This window comes from Cryptococcus neoformans, chromosome 7 (genome assembly GCF_000149385.1).
Source record: "Cryptococcus neoformans var. neoformans B-3501A chromosome 7, whole genome shotgun sequence".
Taxonomy (NCBI): Eukaryota; Fungi; Basidiomycota; class Tremellomycetes; order Tremellales; family Cryptococcaceae; genus Cryptococcus; species Cryptococcus deneoformans.
The window spans coordinates 686,550-707,560 of record NC_009183.1 but is presented as its reverse complement, the minus strand read 5'-3'; the positions used below and the strand labels follow the sequence as shown (position 1 = coordinate 707,560).

At 49.1% G+C, this 21,011-nt stretch overlaps 9 protein-coding genes across 9 annotated transcripts in view; 5 read left to right on the top strand and 4 right to left on the bottom strand.

The window, feature by feature from the left end:
• Positions 1 to 495: 495 nt before the first annotated feature.
• Positions 496 to 1,803, top strand: CNBG2300 (hypothetical protein; the record flags this gene model as incomplete). The annotated part of the gene is made up of 6 exons (XM_769156.1): positions 496 to 578; positions 636 to 854; positions 902 to 1,003; positions 1,058 to 1,253; positions 1,303 to 1,629; positions 1,687 to 1,803. The coding sequence occupies 6 exons, from the start codon at positions 496 to 498 to the stop codon at positions 1,801 to 1,803; spliced, it is 1,044 nt and encodes a 347-aa protein (XP_774249.1).
• A 104-nt stretch (positions 1,804 to 1,907) lies between these two features.
• Positions 1,908 to 3,648, bottom strand: CNBG2290 (hypothetical protein; the record flags this gene model as incomplete). The annotated part of the gene is made up of 4 exons (XM_769155.1): positions 1,908 to 2,825; positions 2,889 to 3,119; positions 3,174 to 3,358; positions 3,402 to 3,648. 4 exons carry the CDS (start codon positions 3,646 to 3,648, stop codon positions 1,908 to 1,910), a joined length of 1,581 nt encoding a protein of 526 aa, XP_774248.1.
• A 304-nt stretch (positions 3,649 to 3,952) lies between these two features.
• On the top strand, positions 3,953 to 5,629 carry CNBG2280 (hypothetical protein; the record flags this gene model as incomplete). The annotated part of the gene is made up of 4 exons (XM_769154.1): positions 3,953 to 4,021; positions 4,079 to 4,144; positions 4,196 to 4,567; positions 4,625 to 5,629. 4 exons carry the CDS (start codon positions 3,953 to 3,955, stop codon positions 5,627 to 5,629), a joined length of 1,512 nt encoding a protein of 503 aa, XP_774247.1.
• Positions 5,630 to 5,824: 195 nt separating this feature from the next.
• Positions 5,825 to 7,548, bottom strand: CNBG2270 (hypothetical protein; the record flags this gene model as incomplete). The annotated part of the gene is made up of 5 exons (XM_769153.1): positions 5,825 to 5,995; positions 6,046 to 6,106; positions 6,156 to 6,505; positions 6,560 to 7,173; positions 7,224 to 7,548. The coding sequence occupies 5 exons, from the start codon at positions 7,546 to 7,548 to the stop codon at positions 5,825 to 5,827; spliced, it is 1,521 nt and encodes a 506-aa protein (XP_774246.1).
• An 847-nt stretch (positions 7,549 to 8,395) lies between these two features.
• On the top strand, positions 8,396 to 9,958 carry CNBG2260 (hypothetical protein; the record flags this gene model as incomplete). Its single annotated transcript, XM_769152.1, has 5 exons — positions 8,396 to 8,578; positions 8,633 to 8,894; positions 8,953 to 9,067; positions 9,114 to 9,383; positions 9,445 to 9,958. 5 exons carry the CDS (start codon positions 8,396 to 8,398, stop codon positions 9,956 to 9,958), a joined length of 1,344 nt encoding a protein of 447 aa, XP_774245.1.
• Positions 9,959 to 11,711: 1,753 nt separating this feature from the next.
• On the top strand, positions 11,712 to 15,043 carry CNBG2250 (hypothetical protein; the record flags this gene model as incomplete). The annotated part of the gene is made up of 12 exons (XM_769151.1): positions 11,712 to 12,542; positions 12,580 to 12,795; positions 12,833 to 12,969; positions 13,012 to 13,341; positions 13,380 to 13,522; positions 13,580 to 13,804; positions 13,844 to 14,000; positions 14,050 to 14,115; positions 14,157 to 14,307; positions 14,350 to 14,701; positions 14,757 to 14,902; positions 14,954 to 15,043. 12 exons carry the CDS (start codon positions 11,712 to 11,714, stop codon positions 15,041 to 15,043), a joined length of 2,844 nt encoding a protein of 947 aa, XP_774244.1.
• A 350-nt stretch (positions 15,044 to 15,393) lies between these two features.
• On the bottom strand, positions 15,394 to 18,250 carry CNBG2240 (hypothetical protein; the record flags this gene model as incomplete). Its single annotated transcript, XM_769150.1, has 16 exons — positions 15,394 to 15,414; positions 15,468 to 15,530; positions 15,598 to 15,700; positions 15,753 to 15,940; positions 15,991 to 16,087; positions 16,144 to 16,156; positions 16,208 to 16,685; positions 16,744 to 17,111; positions 17,160 to 17,345; positions 17,397 to 17,572; positions 17,611 to 17,703; positions 17,763 to 17,891; positions 17,940 to 17,959; positions 18,002 to 18,078; positions 18,131 to 18,173; positions 18,212 to 18,250. The coding sequence occupies 16 exons, from the start codon at positions 18,248 to 18,250 to the stop codon at positions 15,394 to 15,396; spliced, it is 2,094 nt and encodes a 697-aa protein (XP_774243.1).
• A 163-nt stretch (positions 18,251 to 18,413) lies between these two features.
• Positions 18,414 to 20,626, top strand: CNBG2230 (hypothetical protein; the record flags this gene model as incomplete). Its single annotated transcript, XM_769149.1, has 6 exons — positions 18,414 to 18,624; positions 18,663 to 18,709; positions 18,770 to 18,908; positions 18,961 to 19,595; positions 19,676 to 20,340; positions 20,401 to 20,626. The coding sequence occupies 6 exons, from the start codon at positions 18,414 to 18,416 to the stop codon at positions 20,624 to 20,626; spliced, it is 1,923 nt and encodes a 640-aa protein (XP_774242.1).
• A 118-nt stretch (positions 20,627 to 20,744) lies between these two features.
• The window catches only part of CNBG2220 (hypothetical protein), a gene marked incomplete at both ends in the record, with an annotated part of 659 nt that continues 392 nt past the window's right edge, over positions 20,745 to 21,011 (bottom strand). The window contains 2 exons of the mRNA XM_769148.1: positions 20,745 to 20,818; positions 20,871 to 20,976. Coding sequence (XP_774241.1) covers positions 20,745 to 20,818; positions 20,871 to 20,976 — 180 coding nt within the window. The remainder of the gene's footprint in view (positions 20,819 to 20,870; positions 20,977 to 21,011) is intronic.

Here is a 21,011-nt window from a genome sequence, read left to right as displayed (position 1 = left end):
CGCCGTACATCCGTGTCATCTATTCCCTGCCCGTTGGGACTCCACTCACATAGCCTGTAATGGTTGATTTCTGATAAACGAATCAATATTGTTGATCTGTTTTTATTCATTCTGGTTACGGCACATGTCAACAACAAGCAGTAAGAAGTTCACCCTGAGCTTTATTTTCTCTGTTCAATATTCAGAGTTCCCCAGCGCAATGAACATTTAAAGCCCAGAAAACTAGATACTGGCAGTTTGGCTAGAATGGAGGAAGTCCATCTTTTACTTTTATTATACAGGGGAGAAACGGCCAACGAAGGAAACGAACGGCGCACCTTCATGATTCATGATCGGACGCGCCTACAACGCCGCCCAACGCGTTCGTCGTTCTTTCTGTCAGTCGTCAATTTCTCCGTCACCATTTTGTTGTTGCTCACATCACATATCTCTCACCTTTACATCTCCTGCTTCCATCCGACCTTTCGCCTCTGCTTTCGGTGCGCCGCTAACATTATGGCATCCGGATCGTCATCGAATAATAAACTTATCTCGGCCACTGCCAAACATACCGATGCTGAGGGTTACGAAATGCCCTGGTATATTCGCTCCTAATTTCTTAACAAAGATTTTTCCAACTAATAACAATTTAAAAGGGTCGAGAAATATCGTCCGGTCCTTTTGGACGATATCGTTGGCAACTCAGATACCGTTGATCGGTTGAAGGTCATTGCAGAGGATGGTAACGTGCCGCATATCATCATCTCTGGTATGCCAGGTATCGGAAAAACCACTTCTATACATTGCTTGGCGCATGCGCTTCTAGGAGAAGCGTACAAGGAGGGAGTATTGGAACTGAATGCGTCCGATGAGCGGTGAGTTAAAGCAAGTTGATCAAGGGTAAATATTGATGTGGAAACAGCGGTATCGACGTAGTCAGAAACAAGATAAAGTCGTTCGCTCAAAGAAAAGTTACCCTCCCACCTGGAAGACACAAAATCATCATTCTTGATGAAGCCGATTCGTATGTGCAACTGCAATTCTATTGGTCCCTTGTAAACTGAAATTATTGGAAAAGAATGACAGCCGGTGCTCAACAAGCACTTCGTCGAACTATGGAAATTTACTCCAATACCACTCGATTCGCCCTCGCCTGTAACATGTCCAACAAGATCATTGAACCTATCCAAAGTCGATGTGCAATTTTAAGATATAGCAAGCTCAATGACGCCGAAGTATTAAAGCGGCTTAAGGAAATTTGCGATATGGAGAGCGTCCGTAATCTACCAGTCATAAGCAGTTCAGGGGCTGATGAAATTACAGATCAAGCACAATGATGAAGGCCTCGCAGCACTCATTTTCACTGCTGAGGGCGACATGCGTCAAGCAATTAATAATCTCCAATCTACGTGGTCAGGTTTTGGTTTTGTCAACCAAGATAACGTATTCAAAATCTGCGATCAACCCCATCCTATTGTCATTCGCCAAATGATCAAAGACTGCCAGCATGGCAAAATCGATGAGGCCCTTGCAAGAGTGAACGCACTCTGGGATCAAGGATACTCGGCGGTGGATATTGTTGTAACCGTATTCAGAGTTGTCAAGGGCATGGAGGAGTTGCCGGAGTACTTGAAGTTGGAGTTCATCCGGGTGCGTCGAAAAAGTGTAGCAGAGGACCATCCATGACTTAACTGATTTCACTTGCAGGAGATTGGCTGGACTCATATGCGTGTCCTTGAAGGCGTTGGAACGCTCGTCCAGCTGGGCGCCATGATTGCTCGTCTGAGCAAGTTCACTCTTCCTCCAAACGCCCTCAAAATATAGCCAGTTTAAAATCCTTTGTATGCAGCACTTCAAGCATTACAAATCTGATACATAAGGCACAGATCCCAAATAAGTTAATGAGACCAAATACTTTTACCCAATATCTATTCCTCGAACGCTCCTAAAGGTTGCCCAACTTTGACACTTTCGCCAGCCTTCAGGTGGAATTTCCACTTTTCAGGTGCCTCAAACACAAGAACAATTGTACTGCCCAACCTAAAGCCACCCATTTCTTCACCTGCCAAAAGGGGCTGCCCCTTCAATATGGATGCTGAATTGTATGTAGCTTCCGCGTAGGTCTTGGGAGGGTGAGTGAGGACACGTGTGTTTGTGCGCAGGGCCTCATCGAAATTGACCTTGATTGAACCAACATTGGTGGCACCCACAGGAATCATTGAATAGAAGCCGTACTTCCAACGGCCGAGCAGAGCGACACGTTCGTTTAGCACAAACAAGTCCTTCATCCTATTGGCGATATATGGTGAGACGGAGAAAAGATCGCCGGTAAAGTGTCGACGACGCTCAACAATCCAAGTTGTGGGGGAATGGAATCGGTGATAGTCGCCAGGGGCGAGATAAATGACAAGGAAGAAGAGCTTGCTATGTTCGGATAAACTAGGCAGCTTGGTAGAACCATCGGTTTTGGAGTCAAGAGCACTGGTACCCAGGGATGCAGCAACTGACGCGTCATGCCCAACTGCTTGACCTTCTGGTGGATGACTGGCATCTTCAATTTTGCCTACGGGCTGGGCCTCGGAGTAATCGGCTTGAGCTCTCTTTCGGCTGGGGCCTTGGCCAAGAAGAGCGGTGAGAGAGTAGGGAATATCGTTGATTTTAGCAAAGTGCTCATCGTCTACAACTTCAGCTTCAGAGTTACTGCGTGGAATGTCGATTGGTTGACCATGGAGATCGGATTGAGAGCCAAGAAGGGCCTCAAGAGAGTAGGTGATGCCCTTGACCTGTTCAACCCGCTCGCCGGCAATCTCTCCAAAATGAAGGACTCGGCCATCAGCCGGTGATACCTACATGAAAGACGTCAGTCAAGGAGCGAAGGAGACGGTAGTGACCGCAATATCAAGGCATACCATGGGAGCTTCAGCTATAGGTCTCACACCATCTTTGAGCTCTCGGTAGAAGAAATCTCCCAAGCTCTCATACTCTGTAAGGTCTTTGGGTACTTCATCAAGGTTACAACCAAAGATCTTGGCATATAGCTTGAAGCCAAACGGACGAAACCAAACGGGGAGAACAAGGCCGTTGAGATAACCCCACAATTGTGAAAGCGACCGCAATGGGAGAGCACCCATCACTCGTACCTGGGAGATTCATAAGTACAAGCATGTAATCGGAAATTGGCTGGCAATACATACCTGCCATGGTCCATCTACTCGATTTCCAGATCTTCTAATGACAGCTCCTTCTGGTCCCTGTGTTTCTACTTCAATTTCACCACGGGTTTGCTTGCGATACTGAACTGCTAGTAATACAAGCGCACCGAGAGCAATGGGAATAGGATACCATTTGGTGGGCGTAGACCAGGCTTGAGCCACCTTTTCTATTTGGAATGAGCCTTTGAGGCCTTGCAAAAGTTTACTTACCGTTCAGGGTTTTGCCTTTTGAGCTCTGGTGATTCTCCGCATTTTTCGTTGATCCTGGATTTCTGGGTTCCGCCTTGAAGTCTGATGGCTCAAACTTTGGGGGTTTTGTACTGTTCGATCTTACAAAGAGTCGAGCTGCAGCGACGGTCTCGCGGCGAAAACCGGCGCAGATAGGAGCACGCGCCGGATGCCGATAAGGAACGTTGACAGATCGCTTCAGGACTCGCCCATACTGTGGGAGAAACATGTCTATCGTGCGGCAGAAAGCTGCGTGGGGAAGAGTCGAGAGGAGAGGTGAAGCGATGGAAAGAAAAGAGCTTAAAGAAGAGCCTCTCTACTCAAAGTGGAGCGGCAGCGGCGGACTGGGCCGATTGTTTTTGTCGCGACGAGTAGTACGAGTACGAGTAGTGTGAGAAGGAATTGATGGTGAAGGCAATTCACGTCGTCGCAATGAAAGACAATTCTGTTGTTCGCGGAAGATACTGACAATAGAATTGCAACCAATAGCAAGCCATAGAGAGGGGGCGAAGTAACGCTGTAATAAACTCGCAATGTCGACCAATTTACAGCCCATCGTCGCCTTTCTCAAGCGAACTTATCCACTTCCATCTGTCGACCCGGTAAGTCTTCCCTCTAAAAGTTGGGAAGGCATGCATAATCTTGCTCTTTCATCCTAGAAATGGGTTCGCCAATGCGTAGATGCTCTCGTAGAGGCAGGAAGAGAACCTTCAATTGAAAACGTTGTGCGTAAGAATTACGAATAACATTGGCGTAACGACTGACTTCAACCTTAGCACATTGAATTTCTTTATTCTGATCTATCGCTGTGCACGCGAGAATCGCCAACTTTCCCAGGAGGAGAGCTACATGATATGATTATCTTTCCCAAGCCCACTCTCCTACAAATCCACGCCATAAGTGAAATTGGTCACTCGGCTTATCAGATTCAGACCGTGATGGAACAGCGATCAGAGGTCCTTTCTGGTCGGACTAGAATAAGAGGACTTGATGACGACGAAGAGAATGAAGTAGAAGAAGGGAAGGTGCCGCCCTACCCTCGTGGAATGCTAAGACTAGAAGTTGGAGATGGTAGGAGAATTGTGCGGGCCATGGAGTATAAGCGAATCAACGATTTTGTTCTGGGACAAACTTCTCTAGGTTCCAAAGCAAGTCACGCTCCTCGCTTTGGATGTATGTAAATCCAGCTGACTTGCTTTGACTAGATTGTCGTCCAGAACGTCAGAGTCCTTCGTGGAATCCTCCTCCTCACACCCGAGAACTGTCGTTTCCTCCCTGATAGTTGTGTCCAAGAATTGGAGGATTTACAAAGGGATCAATTTGTCCGTGATCTGCAAAGAAGGCTCGGAAAGCTTAACCCCGATGGGGAGGGTGATGGGCTGGTCAATCCACCGCCAGTGATACCTCCCCCTGTGAGGGGCCCAGGAGTGCGAGCTCCAAAACCAGCTCGCAATGCCCCACGCCAACCGACGAGGGCGTCTGCCGCCCAGCCCGTCCGAGCTACTCTTCAGGCCCCTGTCCCGTTGGATCGACATGTTTCCAAACACCCTGTCCCTTCTAATGCTGTCGCGGGTCCTTCCAACTGTAGAATGGAACGACAGGCAGCCGTTGTTGAAGATGACGATCTTGATGGCTTTAACGACTTTGATGAGAGTTTTCTGCGACAAGTGGACGAAGCAGAGTCTCGCGCATATGCCATGCAGGCTAATTTGATTTCCAGGTCTGCACCCGTTGAAGTTGATCTCTATGAGAGTGATGACGATGATTTCATGATTCTCGATGAATCCATGATCCGCCAACTTGATTACGCCGAGGCCCAAGCAAAGCAAAGGCAAACAAGTAGCGCCATCACCGAAACAAAATCTGTTTCAACGCAAAAAAGACGGTCCACGGCGGATGAAATCGATGATCTGGAGGATGACGAGTTTGAATTCAATGAGAGTTTCATTCGACAAGTCGACGAGGCAGAAGCTTTGGCTTTGGCTAGCTCTTCATTTACCAAGAAGACAACAGGAAAAGGCGCTGCTTCTTCGTCGACGACAAGATCAGCTACCACGTCAGCAGTGACGGACGTCATAAGAAAAGGGGCAGTGCAAAGTACCAAAGACGTTGTATGGAAGCGGACATTTTCGACGGATATTTCATCTGATGTAGAAGTGGATTCGCAGAAGGAGAATCGTGTACCAGAGATTATAGAGATATCTGACTAATGTTGTACAAGTGTATGTATCGACTGATCTGTAGGATCATATTACTCGCGCCAATACCATGTATCGTGAAGTTAAGATGACACGAACGAAGGGTAAAAGGGTTCTTACTGTCTGATCATAGAACTTATTTTTTGAATGCCTTTTTATTTGAGCTGGGTACAGTAATTCATCTGCATTATAAGGGATCTGGATAGGCTACCTTTTCCTTCCCCCACTGACCCGGCTCCTTCTAGCCGCTCCCGCAGAAGTCCCCGCACCATGACCGTTTGTTTTTGGTTTACATAGATCACATAGCCACTTGCCTGTCGGCGGATTCTCAAAGCCTAAACATTGAAGATGAAACCATTCTAATGGGCACTCGTCGTTCTATAAAGGTCATTATACAGTTGAGAGAGGGATAAGGCAAAAGAACTCACATCACAGCCAATCATCTCTCCAAACGACACTCTGTTGCAATAGCAGTACCTCGGCTCATTTCTGTCATTTGTCAGCCTTGCTCTGAATCGGATGTAAATGAATCACGTACGGGTCTGGAGGGATATTCCAGTTTTCTTCCACCTTGCCTTCTTCATTCCCGTCCTGAGATTCTCTCTGTTTTGGCTTTCCTTTTCTCTTTTTTCCTTTCTTTCTCGACCCGCCCCCGCCTATTCCTAGTGTCACCTCCCGTTCGTCCCCTTCGCCCACAACGTCTGCAGTTCCTTGCCCACGACTCCGCCCGTCTACGCGTTGCCCAGTGCCCGCCTTGCCCGTACTACCTTCTAGATCGAGAGCCTCGTCGATGGCATTTGATGGGAGTGTTGAAGGGCGAAGACCAAGGAGGATGGATGCTTCCTGGGCCGTGAGAGCAGAATCCAGAGCGCGGATATGTCTGTCAACCTACATCATATGCATTCAATTAACGATACCTGCAAAATTCAGACAAAGACTTACAGCGTTGTAAGCGCCGATGGCGACAGCAACTTTCTCATCGCTAGTCCGTACAATTTCGCGGGCAAGGCGCGAAATTTCCGGCAGCAGAGAATGGGGACCAGCCGGTCGAGATGCTCTCAGCGGGATTGACGAAGAATGGTTTTGTTGGGCTGCAGCTCGGGCAAGAGAATCGATGTTTGGATCGTCATTCTCAATGGCCCCACTGTGTCGAGCCGTTGGTGACGATGGCAAGGAAGGGAATTTTGCTCGTGCTGGGACTTTTGCTTGAGATTCTGGTGAACATGGAATGATGAGACCACCTGCACCGTCTGCTAGAGGTACACCTGGCTCTTTCTGTTTCTCATCTGTTAACGATGGGTTTAAAGACGGTTCACCCGAATTCGCCGGCTCCGCTGTAGTCTCAGAGGCTGGATTAACACCTTCTTCTCCTTCTTGAGGTGAGTCATGATGTGACAGTGTTTCCTCTGCCCTCTCAGCATCGATACTATCCTCCTCCCTATTACTCTTCTTGAGCGCCGCTTCTTCTAATGGAGTTGACAATGATCTTGGTTGTTCTAGAGCTATTCTTCCGGACACATAAGTACGTATAAGTTTCTTCAGCGTATCCATTTGTGCTATAACAATCAAAGTCAGCTGCTGATTTTCAGCTCGATGCCAAACCTACCTAATGTGCCGTCGTCCAACTCCCTCAGCAATCTAAAATTCCTATGCAGCTCCAAAGGTAATTGCTCAACCGTTTCATAATGATCCGCAGCAAAATCTTGCCATGCTTCAAGCTCTTCAGTTGCATCCATCTCTCCTTCTGATTGTTTGCCTTGTTTTTCTTGTGTTTGTGTAATAGTGGCTTCCGCTTTGCCTTTGCCCTTGTCAAGCTTAGTGGGTGATTCATCATTGACAGAGCGAGATGGGCCAACTTCTGGCTGTTCCGAGGTAGATGAAATCGCCCTGGTGGAGAGCCTCGCGCGCTTGGCTGGAGGCTGTCTGGGCATAGTCTGTTACACACTGCTCCGCTGGTAGATGGAGCGCTATGTCGTTTCTGCTGACATGTGTGATATGTCATCGTATATGTTATCGCGAACGACCAAATGGCTAATGCTCGACGCGTCCCGACCTCCACCTCCCAGGTGCCTTTTGACAAGCCTGAATAGCCTCGCGCCTAAATCATGTGCCGGTGTCAGATCTGTCTTAGCTCGTCGGGTGTGCCTCTCAGGGCCTGGATTCTCGAGCCGGTTTGGGGTTGTTTGTCTCTTGTTTTGTTTTTGGTGGCCTGTCTCCACGGGGATACGAGCCCATTTTCCACAGCTGGCTTGCATACAGTGATGCTCCGTATGCATGCACGATGCAGTATGGTTGGACTTGAGAGCAGACAACTTGCGAGGCGCCTGAACGCCACTGGCCGATACGGGCGGTTTGAGGGTCCGAGCTAAATAGCAGGGGCAGGTCGACGTTGATGGCTGATGGAATAGCGCGATTCCGAAACGCCCTGTCTCTTTCTCTTCCATCCGTTTCGTGGTGGATTTTATTCCTGTCTCTATTACTATTGCTTCCGTCTTTTTATCGCCATATCCATCCCCACACTCATTATCAGCCGTAGGCTATCGCTGCACCCACATTCCTTGCTCCTGCCCTGTGCCGCCTCGCCCCGTCAGCGGTCTCCATTTCACACCACCTCGTCATTCACATCGTAGTCCGCGACCAACCTATACTATATCCACACCCGTCTTCGCTCTCACACCCAAGAAACTATCAAAGGAGGCTGCCAAGGGGTGCCCATCACACTCTTTTTCGCCCATCCCAAATCAGTCATCAGTCACTCATCATCAACAATCGCCGGCCATGAGACTTTCAACAACTCTTCCCCTTATCCTTTTCCCAACTCTTACTCTTGCTCATGCCGATCGTATTCATCCAGCTCACCGCAGACATCTCGCCCGGAGCGGGTCCGGCGGGTACGGGAAACGTGCCCCAGCCTTGCTGGACGATCTGAGTGGTTTACTTGACGGTGATTCTGGCAGTACGGTAAGTGTCACATGTAGGCATTTCTGTCCACAGCTCATAATCAAACACTTTCAGTCCTCTGCTGCGTCATCAACATCAACCACATCCTCTGCTCCATCGTCTTCATCCTCTTCACAATCGTCGGTGACCCCCACCTCGACTGCAGTGACAACTACCTCTCGAGACGAGGTAACGTCGACCTCTGTGGCTTCTTCTTCTCTGCCATCTACTAGTTCCGCCTCTCCAACATCAACTTCTACCACGTCGACAGAGGTCTCCTCATTTACGGCTGGTCCGAGTGAGAACGTGACATCGTCGACGGCTTCTTCTTCTGACTGTAAGTGGCACAAAGAACACGCATAACATGCAGTGAACCTGTCTTACATTTGCTCCAGCCACATCAACTGCTTCTTCCAGCTCTACCGAGCAGTCTCTTGCCCCTTCTGCTACATCTACCACATCCACATCATCAGTAGCCGCTGAGTCAACTGTCTCCCCGTCTACTTCTGCGTAAGTCATTCGTCAGCCATAAATTGCGCGCTCTAACCCAATACAGCTCTGTACAATACACGACAAATGCGGCCGGTCAAACTCAGCTCGTCACGGTCATTCTTACCCAATCAGTGGATGATGCGACAAGGTCTGCTGACGCGGCTACCGCTTCGGCTACTTCGACAGCCGCGACCCAAAGCGGAGGAAACAAATTCCCAACTGGGGCTATCATTGGTATCTGCGTCGGTGTCGGTGCCGCCATCTTGGCTTTGATCGCGTTAGCCGTGTGGAGGATGAAACGAAGGGGTGGTGAAGAGGATGAGGCCATCCGATGGTAAGTCCATATGCTGTTAGGCTATATATCATTATACCAAGCAATTGCTGATAACCAACAGGCCCGAACTCAACCGTCACGGTGACTCTGACGCCCACCACGCTCTTCCCGCCCGCGCAACTGGCCAGCACGGTTTCGAGACTAACCCTCTTGAACGTTCTCTCTCTTCTTCCTCCGAGCTTCAGTATGCCGACTATCCTGTCGCTTCTCATCCTGACTACGACCTTCCTCAGCACAGTCCTATGCCCATGGCTCTCAATGGCTCTTCATTTGGCGCATCCAGCTCGCTTGAAGATGATTATGCCTTGTCCGAAAAGTACCCTCCTGCTAGCCCTCATCCTCCAAGCCACGACGACCATGACAACTATACTTCAATGCCCCCTCCCGTGCAATCTCAGGCTTCAGTGGGGCTCGGTATGGGGGGAGCGATATTTGGACACGCCACGACACCTGAGGAGGAGGACCCTTATGGTGGTGTTCAGATGACCCAGCTTGATCACGGTGTTACATATCAGGGCATGACTTCGCCCGAGTACGGTCACCAGCCAATGCCCAATCCTCATGATTACAGGTAAAAGTGGTTTTAACACGTGATGAGTCGTCGAGCAGGAAGTGGAATGTGGTGAATGTTGCGTTACTCGCATTGTCTGACATTGCGAACTTTATTATTATTATTATTTTATCTTGGCCACGCTGTTTATACCCGACCAAACAATCTTATAAGAGCTTTTACCCCCTCTGTTCTACCTGTTAAATACGTAAACAATAAACGCTGTTTGAAGTATGAAATGCGATGAGATATTTGTTGCATTATGGCGATGCAGGGTGCGTGTTAGCGACTTTAAATACGACAAACATGGGACTATTATTAGTATTTGCCTTTCGAATCCAAGTCCCTTTGTCTTTTGTAGGGAGAATATGTACGCGATTGGGATGGGCGCAACGATAAATCGAGCTGGAATACGTTGTTCTTTGCAAGAATCTTGCGTACTCGACGATCTGGAGAGGCTGTTTTCCAAATAGTGTCATTCTGAAGATGGTCAAAAGTCGATCCATTTTCACTTACAGGTAGTTGAATGATAGTGTTGGGGCTCCTCTTCGCATTCCATCAAGTGGTCTCCTGTTTTTCCCGGCCAGGTGTTGTTATCCCAGGTCATAAACCACGGCAGGTGATGGGCACCAGGAAGAAATGAATTTTTTCTTGAAGTATGTGCTTTATCATTGTTCCCGAAAGGTTTCTCCACCTTCTGTTGGGCAGGCATAAAAGGAACTGCCCAGGAGAATCCAAAGCCTATGGACTGTGACTTGCCTTTTGGCTGAATAATCGGTTGAATGATCGGCAAAATGTTCCTTGGGGTGGGCTGTTGTCGTTGACATTCTTCTTGGTTATCATTTCTCTCGCTTGCTTGGGGTAGTTCAAGGTGCTCTTCCTGTGTTTGCCCTTCCTCCTGTTGAACATGTTGATCGTTTTCCTCGCCCAAGAGTGGTGGCGGCGGTTTTAGGTATGCGAACATACCCCTAGGCTTTCTTCTGATGTAGCCAGAGGGTATACGAGGATAGGCTTCTTCATCTGCCTGAACAGACCATTTACGCTTGGTCCGATTTCTTCTCCAGGGCCATAGAGAGCGACTTGAGTCATGAAGGACATAATGGGAAGTTAAAACTAACTTACAGGGAAGACGAGACGTAGTTGACGCCTGGCATGATGATACGAGCATTTAAAATGGTTGCCGAGGCAAAGACCGTAAAAAAAAGAACAAGAAGAATGAAACGGTTTGTCGAATAACATCCATGGGGAAATAAAAAATGGAAGCTGAGGGCATAATGATCGAATGACATCGCCCGAGGCTGTTCGAAGCCGTTGGTTGATACAGAAGGTCCGTGCATGGACGACAGTAGCTAGGGATGACATGGGCTGTCGGGATGAGTTCGACTCCCATATGAGCCAGTGGCTTTTTGTCTCCGGCTTCACTCTCTGTCCAATGGCTTGCTAGTCTGAATAGCACGATTGATTCTCTTTCAAGCTTTCGCTTTGCTCGGGTGGATGGTGTGTACGTAATGGCAGAAGAGACGCGTCGCGTCCAAAAGACAAAGAGGACCGTGTGATTTTCGGAACGGCGTTTGATTTCTTGGCTACTGGACGGATCTCCTGGTGCCCACGGCGTCTCGTCGTTCACAGAGCTGGTCTCGGGCGTGTGATTCCTTCTTCCTCGCGTGCTACTTGCGCCTTCTCCTTACGTATTCCCACTCCCCTCCTTCCTTCCCTCCTTCATCCTTTCGCCACATCAACTCACATCCACACCCACCCACAAACACACTCCTTCCACCATGGCTTACCACTACTCCCACGACAGCAGCCGTCGCCAGCCGCAGGGCGGCTACAATTACCCTTCCAACTATTCAAACCCCTCACAGTATTCCATACCCGACTCGGTCTATTCCGGCCACTCCACCAACACCCAACCCGTTCCTTCCCCTGGCGGGTACCACCCGCAGCCTTCTTCTACCACTCGGGTGGTTCAGCCAGCGTACTATCAGCCACAGCCCACCGCATCGTCCATGACTTCTCACGACGTTATGTATGGCCGACCCAGCCCTGGTCCTAATCAGTACGGCGCCGCGCCAAGAGACGTCTTCCGAGGTCCTGGCGCCACGACAGTACCTCCTCCTCAACAGACGCCGTACCAACCTTACCCGGACCAACCATATCCTTCTCATACAGACTATTCTGATGAAAACAAATCTTTTAGTTCCACTACTCACCTGGTTTCGCCGCAGAAAGAATGGGGTGTCGGAACTGTAGTACCGGTTACTACGATACCACCTGTCAACCAACCGCCTTACCAGCCGTATCAAGCATATCCGCCGCAGCCTTCCCCATCCCCGACTACCCCCCGAGGAGGTACCTCCCATTGGCATGCTATGCGGAAGCAGTTGCTCGAGAGACGAGTGATCAAGCAGATCCCATTGCACAATGGCAACTTGGTGATGGATGTACCCGTGCCAAAGGGGGCCATCCCGAGCACCAAAGGACTAGGCGTGATGGATGGAGAAATGGACAGCATGCGCTACTCGGCGGCAACATGCGACCCTGATGACTTTATGCGAAGCAAATTCAGCCTGAGGCAATATTTGTATGGCAGAAAGACAGAGCTTTTTGTAAGTGTCCAGTCTGAAATGTACGCTGATTATCTAGATCGTCATGACCATGTACAATGAAAATTCCGAGCTCCTCCTGAGGACACTTAATGCCGTAATTAAGAATATTGCCCATCTCACGACACGCACACGCTCAAAAACTTGGGGTCCCGATTCGTGGAAAAAGGTGGTAGTCTGTATCGTTGCTGATGGCCGAAAGGTTGTCGATCCAAGAGTTCTCAAGGTGCTGCAATTGATGGGTGTCTATGCCGAGGTATGTGATCCAAATTGGAATCCAGCTAACAGGCCAGGGTGTCATGAAAGACCATGTCGTTGACAAGGAAACCCAAGCCCATATTTTCGAGTACACTTCGCAGGTCGTAGTGTCAGAAACCGGAGAGGTTGGCTTTGGTTCGACCCCTGTTCAAATCTTGTTCTGCCTCAAAGAGTAGGTCAACGGTATGCCAGACCTGGACTGACCACCTAATAGGCAAAATAAGAAAAAACTCAATTCTCATCGTTGGTTTTTCAATGCCTTTGGCCCACTTATTAAACCCAACGTTTGCGTGCTTCTGGACGTTGGCACAAAACCCTCCGGTCACTCCATATACGAGCTCTACAAATGCTTTGAGAAGCATCCCACTGTTGGGGGAGCTTGTGGAGAGATTTTTGCAGACACTGGAAAGTGGGGCAAATATTTATGGAACCCTTTGGTCGCAGGCCAAAATTTTGAATACAAAATGAGCAACATACTCGATAAGCCATTCGAGAGTGTTTTTGGACTAATCTCTGTCCTTCCAGGAGCATTTTCTGCCTATCGGTAAGCATTAGTGGACGCATTCAAAACTGACGATCCAGTTATGACGCAGTGGCCAATCACGCCGATGGGACGGGTCCCCTGGCAGCCTATTTCCGAGGAGAGCTCATGAACCAACCTGGTGCTACAGCAACCATTTTTGACAGGAACAAGTTCCTGGCAGAAGATCGTATTCTCGCGTTTGGTGCGTCAGCTTTGATTGCAGTGACAACTTCAAAAAGTTTACTGTTACTTTCCCCAGAAATCGTTGTCAAGAAGAATGCTCGCTGGCGCTTGCAGTATGTCAAGGCGGCCAAAGCTGGTACAGACGTTCCCGCTACCGTCCCGGAGTTCATCTCTCAACGAAGGAGATGGCTGAACGGATCCATCTTTGCTGCAACATACGCAATGGTTTGTTTCTGGAGGATTTGGACTAGTGGACACGGTATTTTCAGAAAGTTTAATCTTACTATTTTGACGGTATATAGTGAGTAACGAAATCACTAATTGAGGCTGACAGGTTTAGATTTGGTTAATTTGCTCTTCAATTGGCTGTCTGTCTCCTCCTTTTACCTTGCGTTCTTCTTCCTCATTAGCTCGTCCATCTCTGGCAGCTCTGATCCTTTCAACGGGGCTGGGGATGAGATATTCCAGGTGTTCAACAAGGTCTATATTGCTCTGATGTAAGTGGCCTGAAGGTAGCATGATTATTCATGAACTGATAATGGGTAGTTTTGTCGTCTTGGTCTGTTCCCTGGGCAATCGTCCCCAAGGATCGAATTATATGTACACTTTTTGGTGGGTACATACCTTCATTAGTTGAGCTAACTTTGCTGTAGTATATTCATGTTTGCTGTTTGCCAAGGTATCTTGCTGTACTGTGCTGGATGGACAGTCTACCAGGCGGTCCCACACACTTCGGAAGGTTGGGAAGATGTCTCTGGGCTGTTTGATAACAAGACATTTGTACAACTGGCCCTTGCTCTCATGGTAAGCTCGTATTGGAACAGAAAATATGCTGACAGACGACAGGCAACGTACGGGTTGTATCTCATTTCATCGCTCCTCTACTTTGAGCCCTGGCACATGCTCACATCATTCATTCAATACCTCCTCCTTCTTCCCTCATATGTCAATATCCTCCTCATTTACGCAATGTGCAATTTGCATGACGTTTCTTGGGGAACCAAGGGTGATAATGGTTCCTCAAAAGATCTTGGCACCGCAAAAAAAGTAGAAAAGGACGGAAAGGAAATGGCCGAAGTGGCGTTACCGACGAAGCAAGAGGATGTAGAGGCTCTATGGCAACAAGCCAGACAAGAGTTGAGAGTGCCGGTAAAAGAGAAGACTGAAAAGAGAAGTCCAGAGACTAAAAGGGCCGATGGTACGTCGACTTTGCTTTGGATAGCTGTTGAACATCTGGTCTGACCCATCCGCAGAGGATCGCAACTTTCGAACCAATGTCGTATTGTTGTTCCTTGGCTCGAACATGCTTGTCATTTTACTCTTCACCTCTTCCACCTTCACCAACTGGGTTAACTCGCATTTTGTCGATGCGACCAGCTCGACTTTCAATCCTTACCTTGTGAGTATCATGCTGATTCTCACCATAGTGGTCTGCTGAATGTCCAAACAGACCGTGATCTTTTACGCAGTTCTCGGCCTCTCAGCCCTTCGATTCGCAGGTTGCCTGTTGTATCTCATTTTCAGGATGTTCGGCTATTGAGTATCCCGAACAATACGTATTCCGAGAACTTTCCTTCCAGTTTGTAGTATGATCTACACCTAACTCCTATACATAACGACTGCAGCGATCTCCTCAGCTGGTCTGATGGAACGATATGTGCAACGAAGACCATTGAAAAAGTCAGACGATGAATATTATGCATCATAATGCCCCTTAAACTTGTCTTGACCCTGTCGATGTGGGGATCTCACTGTCTCTCGTTCGGTATTTCTTTCATCAATCGACCAGATTGAATATATCTCCACACAAATACAGTGTCTGACCGAGTATTTTGATTATTTATAGCACAATGAATGAATTGCATCTCAAACTCATGCTATACACATTCTCTAAAATTCTGAACCTTCGACCTACCGCGATGTTAGTCAAAGGAAGGGCATTCTCATCGGATGAAAAAACTTACGTTGAACGTCGCCCCGTATTTCATATAGCCTTGCATTATTTCAAAGATCCCGACCGGCAGGTTCTGTCATTGTCATGTTTAGCCTTATCCTGCAGAAGCTCGAGAAGAAAAAAAAAAGAGATCGACTTACCATACTGAGCATTGTGTATTGTAATTTGGCATGTCCATGTATGAGTCCGACCTTGTACAAATAATGCGCGACCATGGACGGGTATGACGCGTCCATATACCATCTACACACACTTGATTAGGACCAAATCTGCCTTGTGAACATTTTCACCTTACCGATGGTGATAGGTTGTCAGCCTCACAGCTGCCGTCAAGGTCTTTTGAAGATCGCCCTCATTCGCATACGTTTCAAGAAGCTTCATAAGTGCTTTTGCGCTGAATTTGGAGTCGAGACAGCGTTGGTACGCGTCCTTGGCTTCTTCTTTGTGATGCAAACGTGTGGCAAGTTCACCAAGGATCTCCCACTTTTGCGCCATCAGCTAAAAGTGTCTCACAGGTCTTGAAGTTTGCGTACCTCGGTACCAGTCTTTCGGTATGACATGTGCTGGGTTTTGAAATGAGATATCTCTGCTCTCCAAATGGTGTAGACTCTCAAGTCTTCATACAGAACTCTGAGTTATTGCATGTCAGCCCTGAAAATATGCTACAGTCGTAGATCATTCCTTACAAAAAGAGGTTATCTAGAAAGGAATGTCAGCCAACGTCGGCTTATTGCGAGGAAGAGTACACACCTAACCATCTCTCACATAGTCGCTTATGGGAAAACGCCGAAACCGGCTGTTCCCCTTCACTCTTCATCCCCAAAGGCGAATTGGGATCTTCATTCGCTTGTGCTGTCTCGGGTTTCTCCAGAGCGGGCTTGTGAGTACTTGCCTTTTCGCTGAACCCTGGTCCTGGAGCCGTATTAGGAGTGCGCATCGACTCGCTTGATATCCTGATGGTAGGTATATCGCTGGGAGTGTTGACCTCTTCGGACGAGGTCCTCTTCAAGCCCGCAATGGACGCACCGTCACCCGCTTCGCCATTCATATCAACAGAAACGTTCGTTTTATGCAGCCGATATTCCTCTTCCATGACGAAGACGGAGGATCTAATTTTGAGAAGCTCATCCCAACCAATCTTAGAGACAAGGAGAGTGAGGAGGGAGTACGCTTTGGCGAATGTGCCGCGGAGGTTGGGAGCGGGGAGACGGAGGAGAGCGATATCGGCCTGTAACTTGATCAGCGCGAATTGGAAGGATGCTGGAAAATTGCAAATTGCAACGCACCTCGTTCTCTCGTGACGAATCTTCATCCACCAAATTGGAGTCTGCGATAAACTTCTTGACTGGCATATTGGACTTTGCAGGGGTAGGCATCCGATGGAGATCTCTTTCGTTATAAGTAAACATTGGACATGAGTTGAGTGTCAACAAAGCCTGGTCGAGTTGCCCCAACTCGATGTACGTCTCCGTGAGTTTGGCCCAAGTCGTGAACTCGCTGGGTGCAGAATTGACCGCCTGCTGGGCGACTTGCTGGGCCCATTCGTATTTGTGCTTGGAAAGGAGGAAATCGACTTGGGCATGAAGGATGGGATAGGATTGAGGATTGGCGGCAAGGGCAGCGTTCATGATCTTGACAGCTTTGATCTCCTCGTCTGCAAGCAAATGAGCATTTCCAACATCTGCGACTGTTTATGACCCACTCATGCCGATGTAACTCTTCGCCACTAGAGCGGCTACCTCTGGCTCCTTGTCCATCATCCTTTCGAAGAGGTTGGCGGCTCGATGAAGTCTGAAAGAGTCGGAAAAGTATTTGAGAATGGCAGAGGTCAGGTGGTTGGTGACGACTGTGGCGACCTGTATTTCGGGATCTGAGCCAAGCTGCCAGCCTATATAAAGCGTTAGCTTTGATCCTGTTTTTAACAGCTGAGCGTACAGACCCTTGAAGAACAGCGCTTCGGCGGCTTTGAGGAATCTTTCCTCTGCTTCTGGCGTTGTGATCGGATCCAGCTTTCTATACCCTGCCAACCTATAGGAGGCATCGTCCGCATATCTAATAGCACGCAGAATCGCAGACAGGTACGTCTCTTGCCAGAGCTCGGGGGTCGCAGGGTGTCTGCCAGGTCAGCACAGAAATAAGACGCTGAAACCCACCTTTGGCCGTGAAGATCAACCACAAAAGCGTCGACACCGCCGGGAATATTGGCTTCCACCCGCATATCTACCCGTGAAAAGGCATTGAAGCAACTTTAACCCCGGATCAGCCAGACTGCGACAGACGGCCGTAAGGAATGAACAGGACTTACCAATACGTCCCGCTTCGAACTTTCCATGCCGACCCCTTGCCAAACCATGCAGACGAATCTTCCACTGAAAACTGCAAAGAGTTGAGATAGGCAGCGAGTGACGCAGAGGACGAAGCCTCTATTCCAGAGCTATACAGACGTTAGCGCGGGTCAGACAGATAAAAAGAGTTGCCGAACCAGTAGTGATAGGACCCGATCTGTGTAGTTGGTCAGCTAATGCCTATCCATATGCAATTTACCTCTCGTTGAGTCGGCGGTTTCCCATAAACTTTCATAACATGGCACAGGTCTGGAGGACCTAGTTCTCTGAAGGAGCCTGCAGACGATGTCAGGCAACGGTCCGGATGGACAGTACATGCAAGACGTACCAAGAGTTTCCGTTCTGGCTGCAAGGCTCTCTCCGATGTCGGTCTACGGGTAAGCGGGTGTCTCGGCAGGGGCATACTCACCTCTACAAACTCTGGGATGTCCTTGAATAGCTCTGACATGGCTGTTTTTATGGGTCGAGTCAAGATAAGGGGGAGAGGAGACAACAAACGAAGAACGCGAACGAGCGAGTGACGCGGCACATCCCCCTCGCCCAGCCTTGCACTTGTTGCCATGGATGCTTGAATCCCTTGCATCTCTACTTTTTTTACGCCCAAACACCAAATGCCCACTTTGCCCACTCCAGAGGAAGCTGGTGCCCATGACGGCCAGACACGTCCCGCCACTCCCGCACACCAGGTCCCTCTCGAGACACCAGGAGCAGGCCCCTCGCGACTAGCTACGCCTGACCCCGGCCGCGACCTCGAACTCGACATTGCATTCGAGCGCGAGCTGGCTCTGGATTCAGAGGACGAGGAGCAAGACAGAGAGAACTGTAAGTGTACAGACCGCAGATCGACACTAATTCAGTAGTCTTGCGGAAGCGGAACGATTACCTCGAGCTCGAACAATCTGTCAAGGTATATATATATGCACGCTGTCGGGTAACGATGCTGTACTTGCTGACGCTTCAAGAGTAGTCAAGTAACGAGCTGCTGCATTCACTGGAAGAATACCTATCAACTTTTCAGACTGACCTCTCGGCGGTCTCTGGACAGATTTCGGAGCTTCAGCAGAAGAGCTCGGATATTGAGAGCAGGCTCAACGGGCGCAAGGCAAGTTGTATCTATGGCAGCTGTATCGATCTCTCTCTGACTAGCATAACAGGCAGTGATACCCGCACTCAACGCTCTTCTTGGTGATATAACACTTCCGCCTTCGCTCGTCCTTACTCTTCGCGATACACTTCCCTCCCAGAATTCTGATATTTGGCTTTCCGCCATCATACAGCTTGATGAGAAGATCACTGCAATCAAAGCCCGGGGCAAGGTGCGGGCTGTGAAGGAAGTCGAACCGATTATAGACGGCCTCACAATCAAAGCTCTTCATGTCCTTCCGCCGTTTCTGCTCTCCCTTATCAAACCTCTCAAATCGGCATCAAAAGGACTGTCAACAAATATGGGTGTGCTGCAAACGGGAGTCCTGCTGAAATACCAACCCTTCTACGCATTCCTCCTGAAGCACGCGCCAAGGTTGGCCAAGCAAGTTGAGAGGGGTTATGTCAATGCCGCCAGGGCATTTTACGAGACCGGTTTCCGTCGGTATGCTCGAGCTCTAGGTCAGATCAGAGCTAGGACAGTGGAGAAGAACGATTTGATAGGGGTTGTATCTAGTGAGGCCGCGGCAGCGGTTCTGAACGGAAATGGAACACAGGAAGGAATGAAACAAGCGTATGAGAGGTTAAAGTTTGCTGAAGTGGATGAGGGGGCGGTCGTCCTGGCCTATATGGTCGACGACAAGGAATTCGTAAGTCTCTGCAGGTTTTATTGAAACGTCCCGAGGGGGCGAGGGGGGAAGCGGCAGACGCTGATGGTGGACGGAAACAGCGATTACCTGTCGAAGCATTATTCAGATCACTGAGCCTTGTTCTGATGGATAATGCTTCGGCAGAATTCACCTTTATCGTCCGCTTCTTCTCACGACCATCCAGCCCTCCTGCGGAACCCAGATCGTTCCTATCCCCCGAATCCACACCTCTCGACTCGCCCAGCCCGTCATCTTTTGCCGATCTGACATCTGAAGCGGGCCGAAACCAAACGGCCAGAAAGAGGGTAGGGATGAATGAATCCAACGAATGGCTGAAAGATGCGGAGCGTATATGGCACGAGGTGTTTGATTCAGCGTTAGACTACTGCACCGGTTTCTTCCAGTCCATGATCGATGTCCCTCCGCCTGCCATACCGTTACTCACAGTCATCCGGCTGAACGATCATTTGTTGGCTACGTGTGATGCCCGAGGTACTCTCCCTCTTATCCCGTACCTCACTGGACAAAAGCTCGCCATGTGGCCGATATTCAGAAAGGAGATGGATCAGCACATTGAAAGCCTGAAGAAGCTCGCCGACGATGCGGAAGGGAAAGGACTGGCGGGGTTCATGGGTAGAGGTGTCAAGGATGGAGCAGTGAGACAGGTTGCAAGTCGTTATGCGGGGCTGTTCACTTGCGTGACGGCGTTGAGTGAAGAGGCGGATGAGGCCATGTTGTTCTCTAGGTGAGCACGGATTTCTGGTGGATGAGAAAAAAAAAGGAGACAAAAGCTGACGAAGCATAGTATGGCACGACTTCGCGCCGAGCTGGTTCGATTGACACATTTGCAGTCGCTCAAGATCAAGTCTCCAGCTGAACGGCACTCGTTCCTTTCCTCCATCTACGAGATTGTCATGCACGAGCTTGTCTCTGGACCGGGGCAGACAACGCATCCGAGGTTGCAGAGCGAGCTGTCATTTTTCCGGACTAGGGAGGAAGAAGCGAGAAGAAGAATCAGTGATGCTCAATAAGATAGACCGTTGTGCATATATGCATAAGCAATCTTCATATAATCTTTGCATTTCTTTATATTGTCGAGACCATCAAGGTCATGGGAGCTTTCACTTTTACCGCATAACGACTCATGGTCTACTTCTCCTCGTCATCGTCCTCGTCCTCATCCTCCTCTTCAGGGGCGACAGCGGCAGCATCCTCATCATTGACTACGTGATATTGATCAGTACTGCTTTCCGTATTGTTGAGAGCATGACCCACACTCTTCATCGTCCTCAGGAGACTCGGGAGCGTCGATATCCTCGTCCTCCTCGTCCTCATCCTCGGGCGCATCAGGATCGAGGTCAGCAGCCTTCCATGCCTCGGCCTGTGCATCATCCACGTCAGCATCCCTACGCCCAT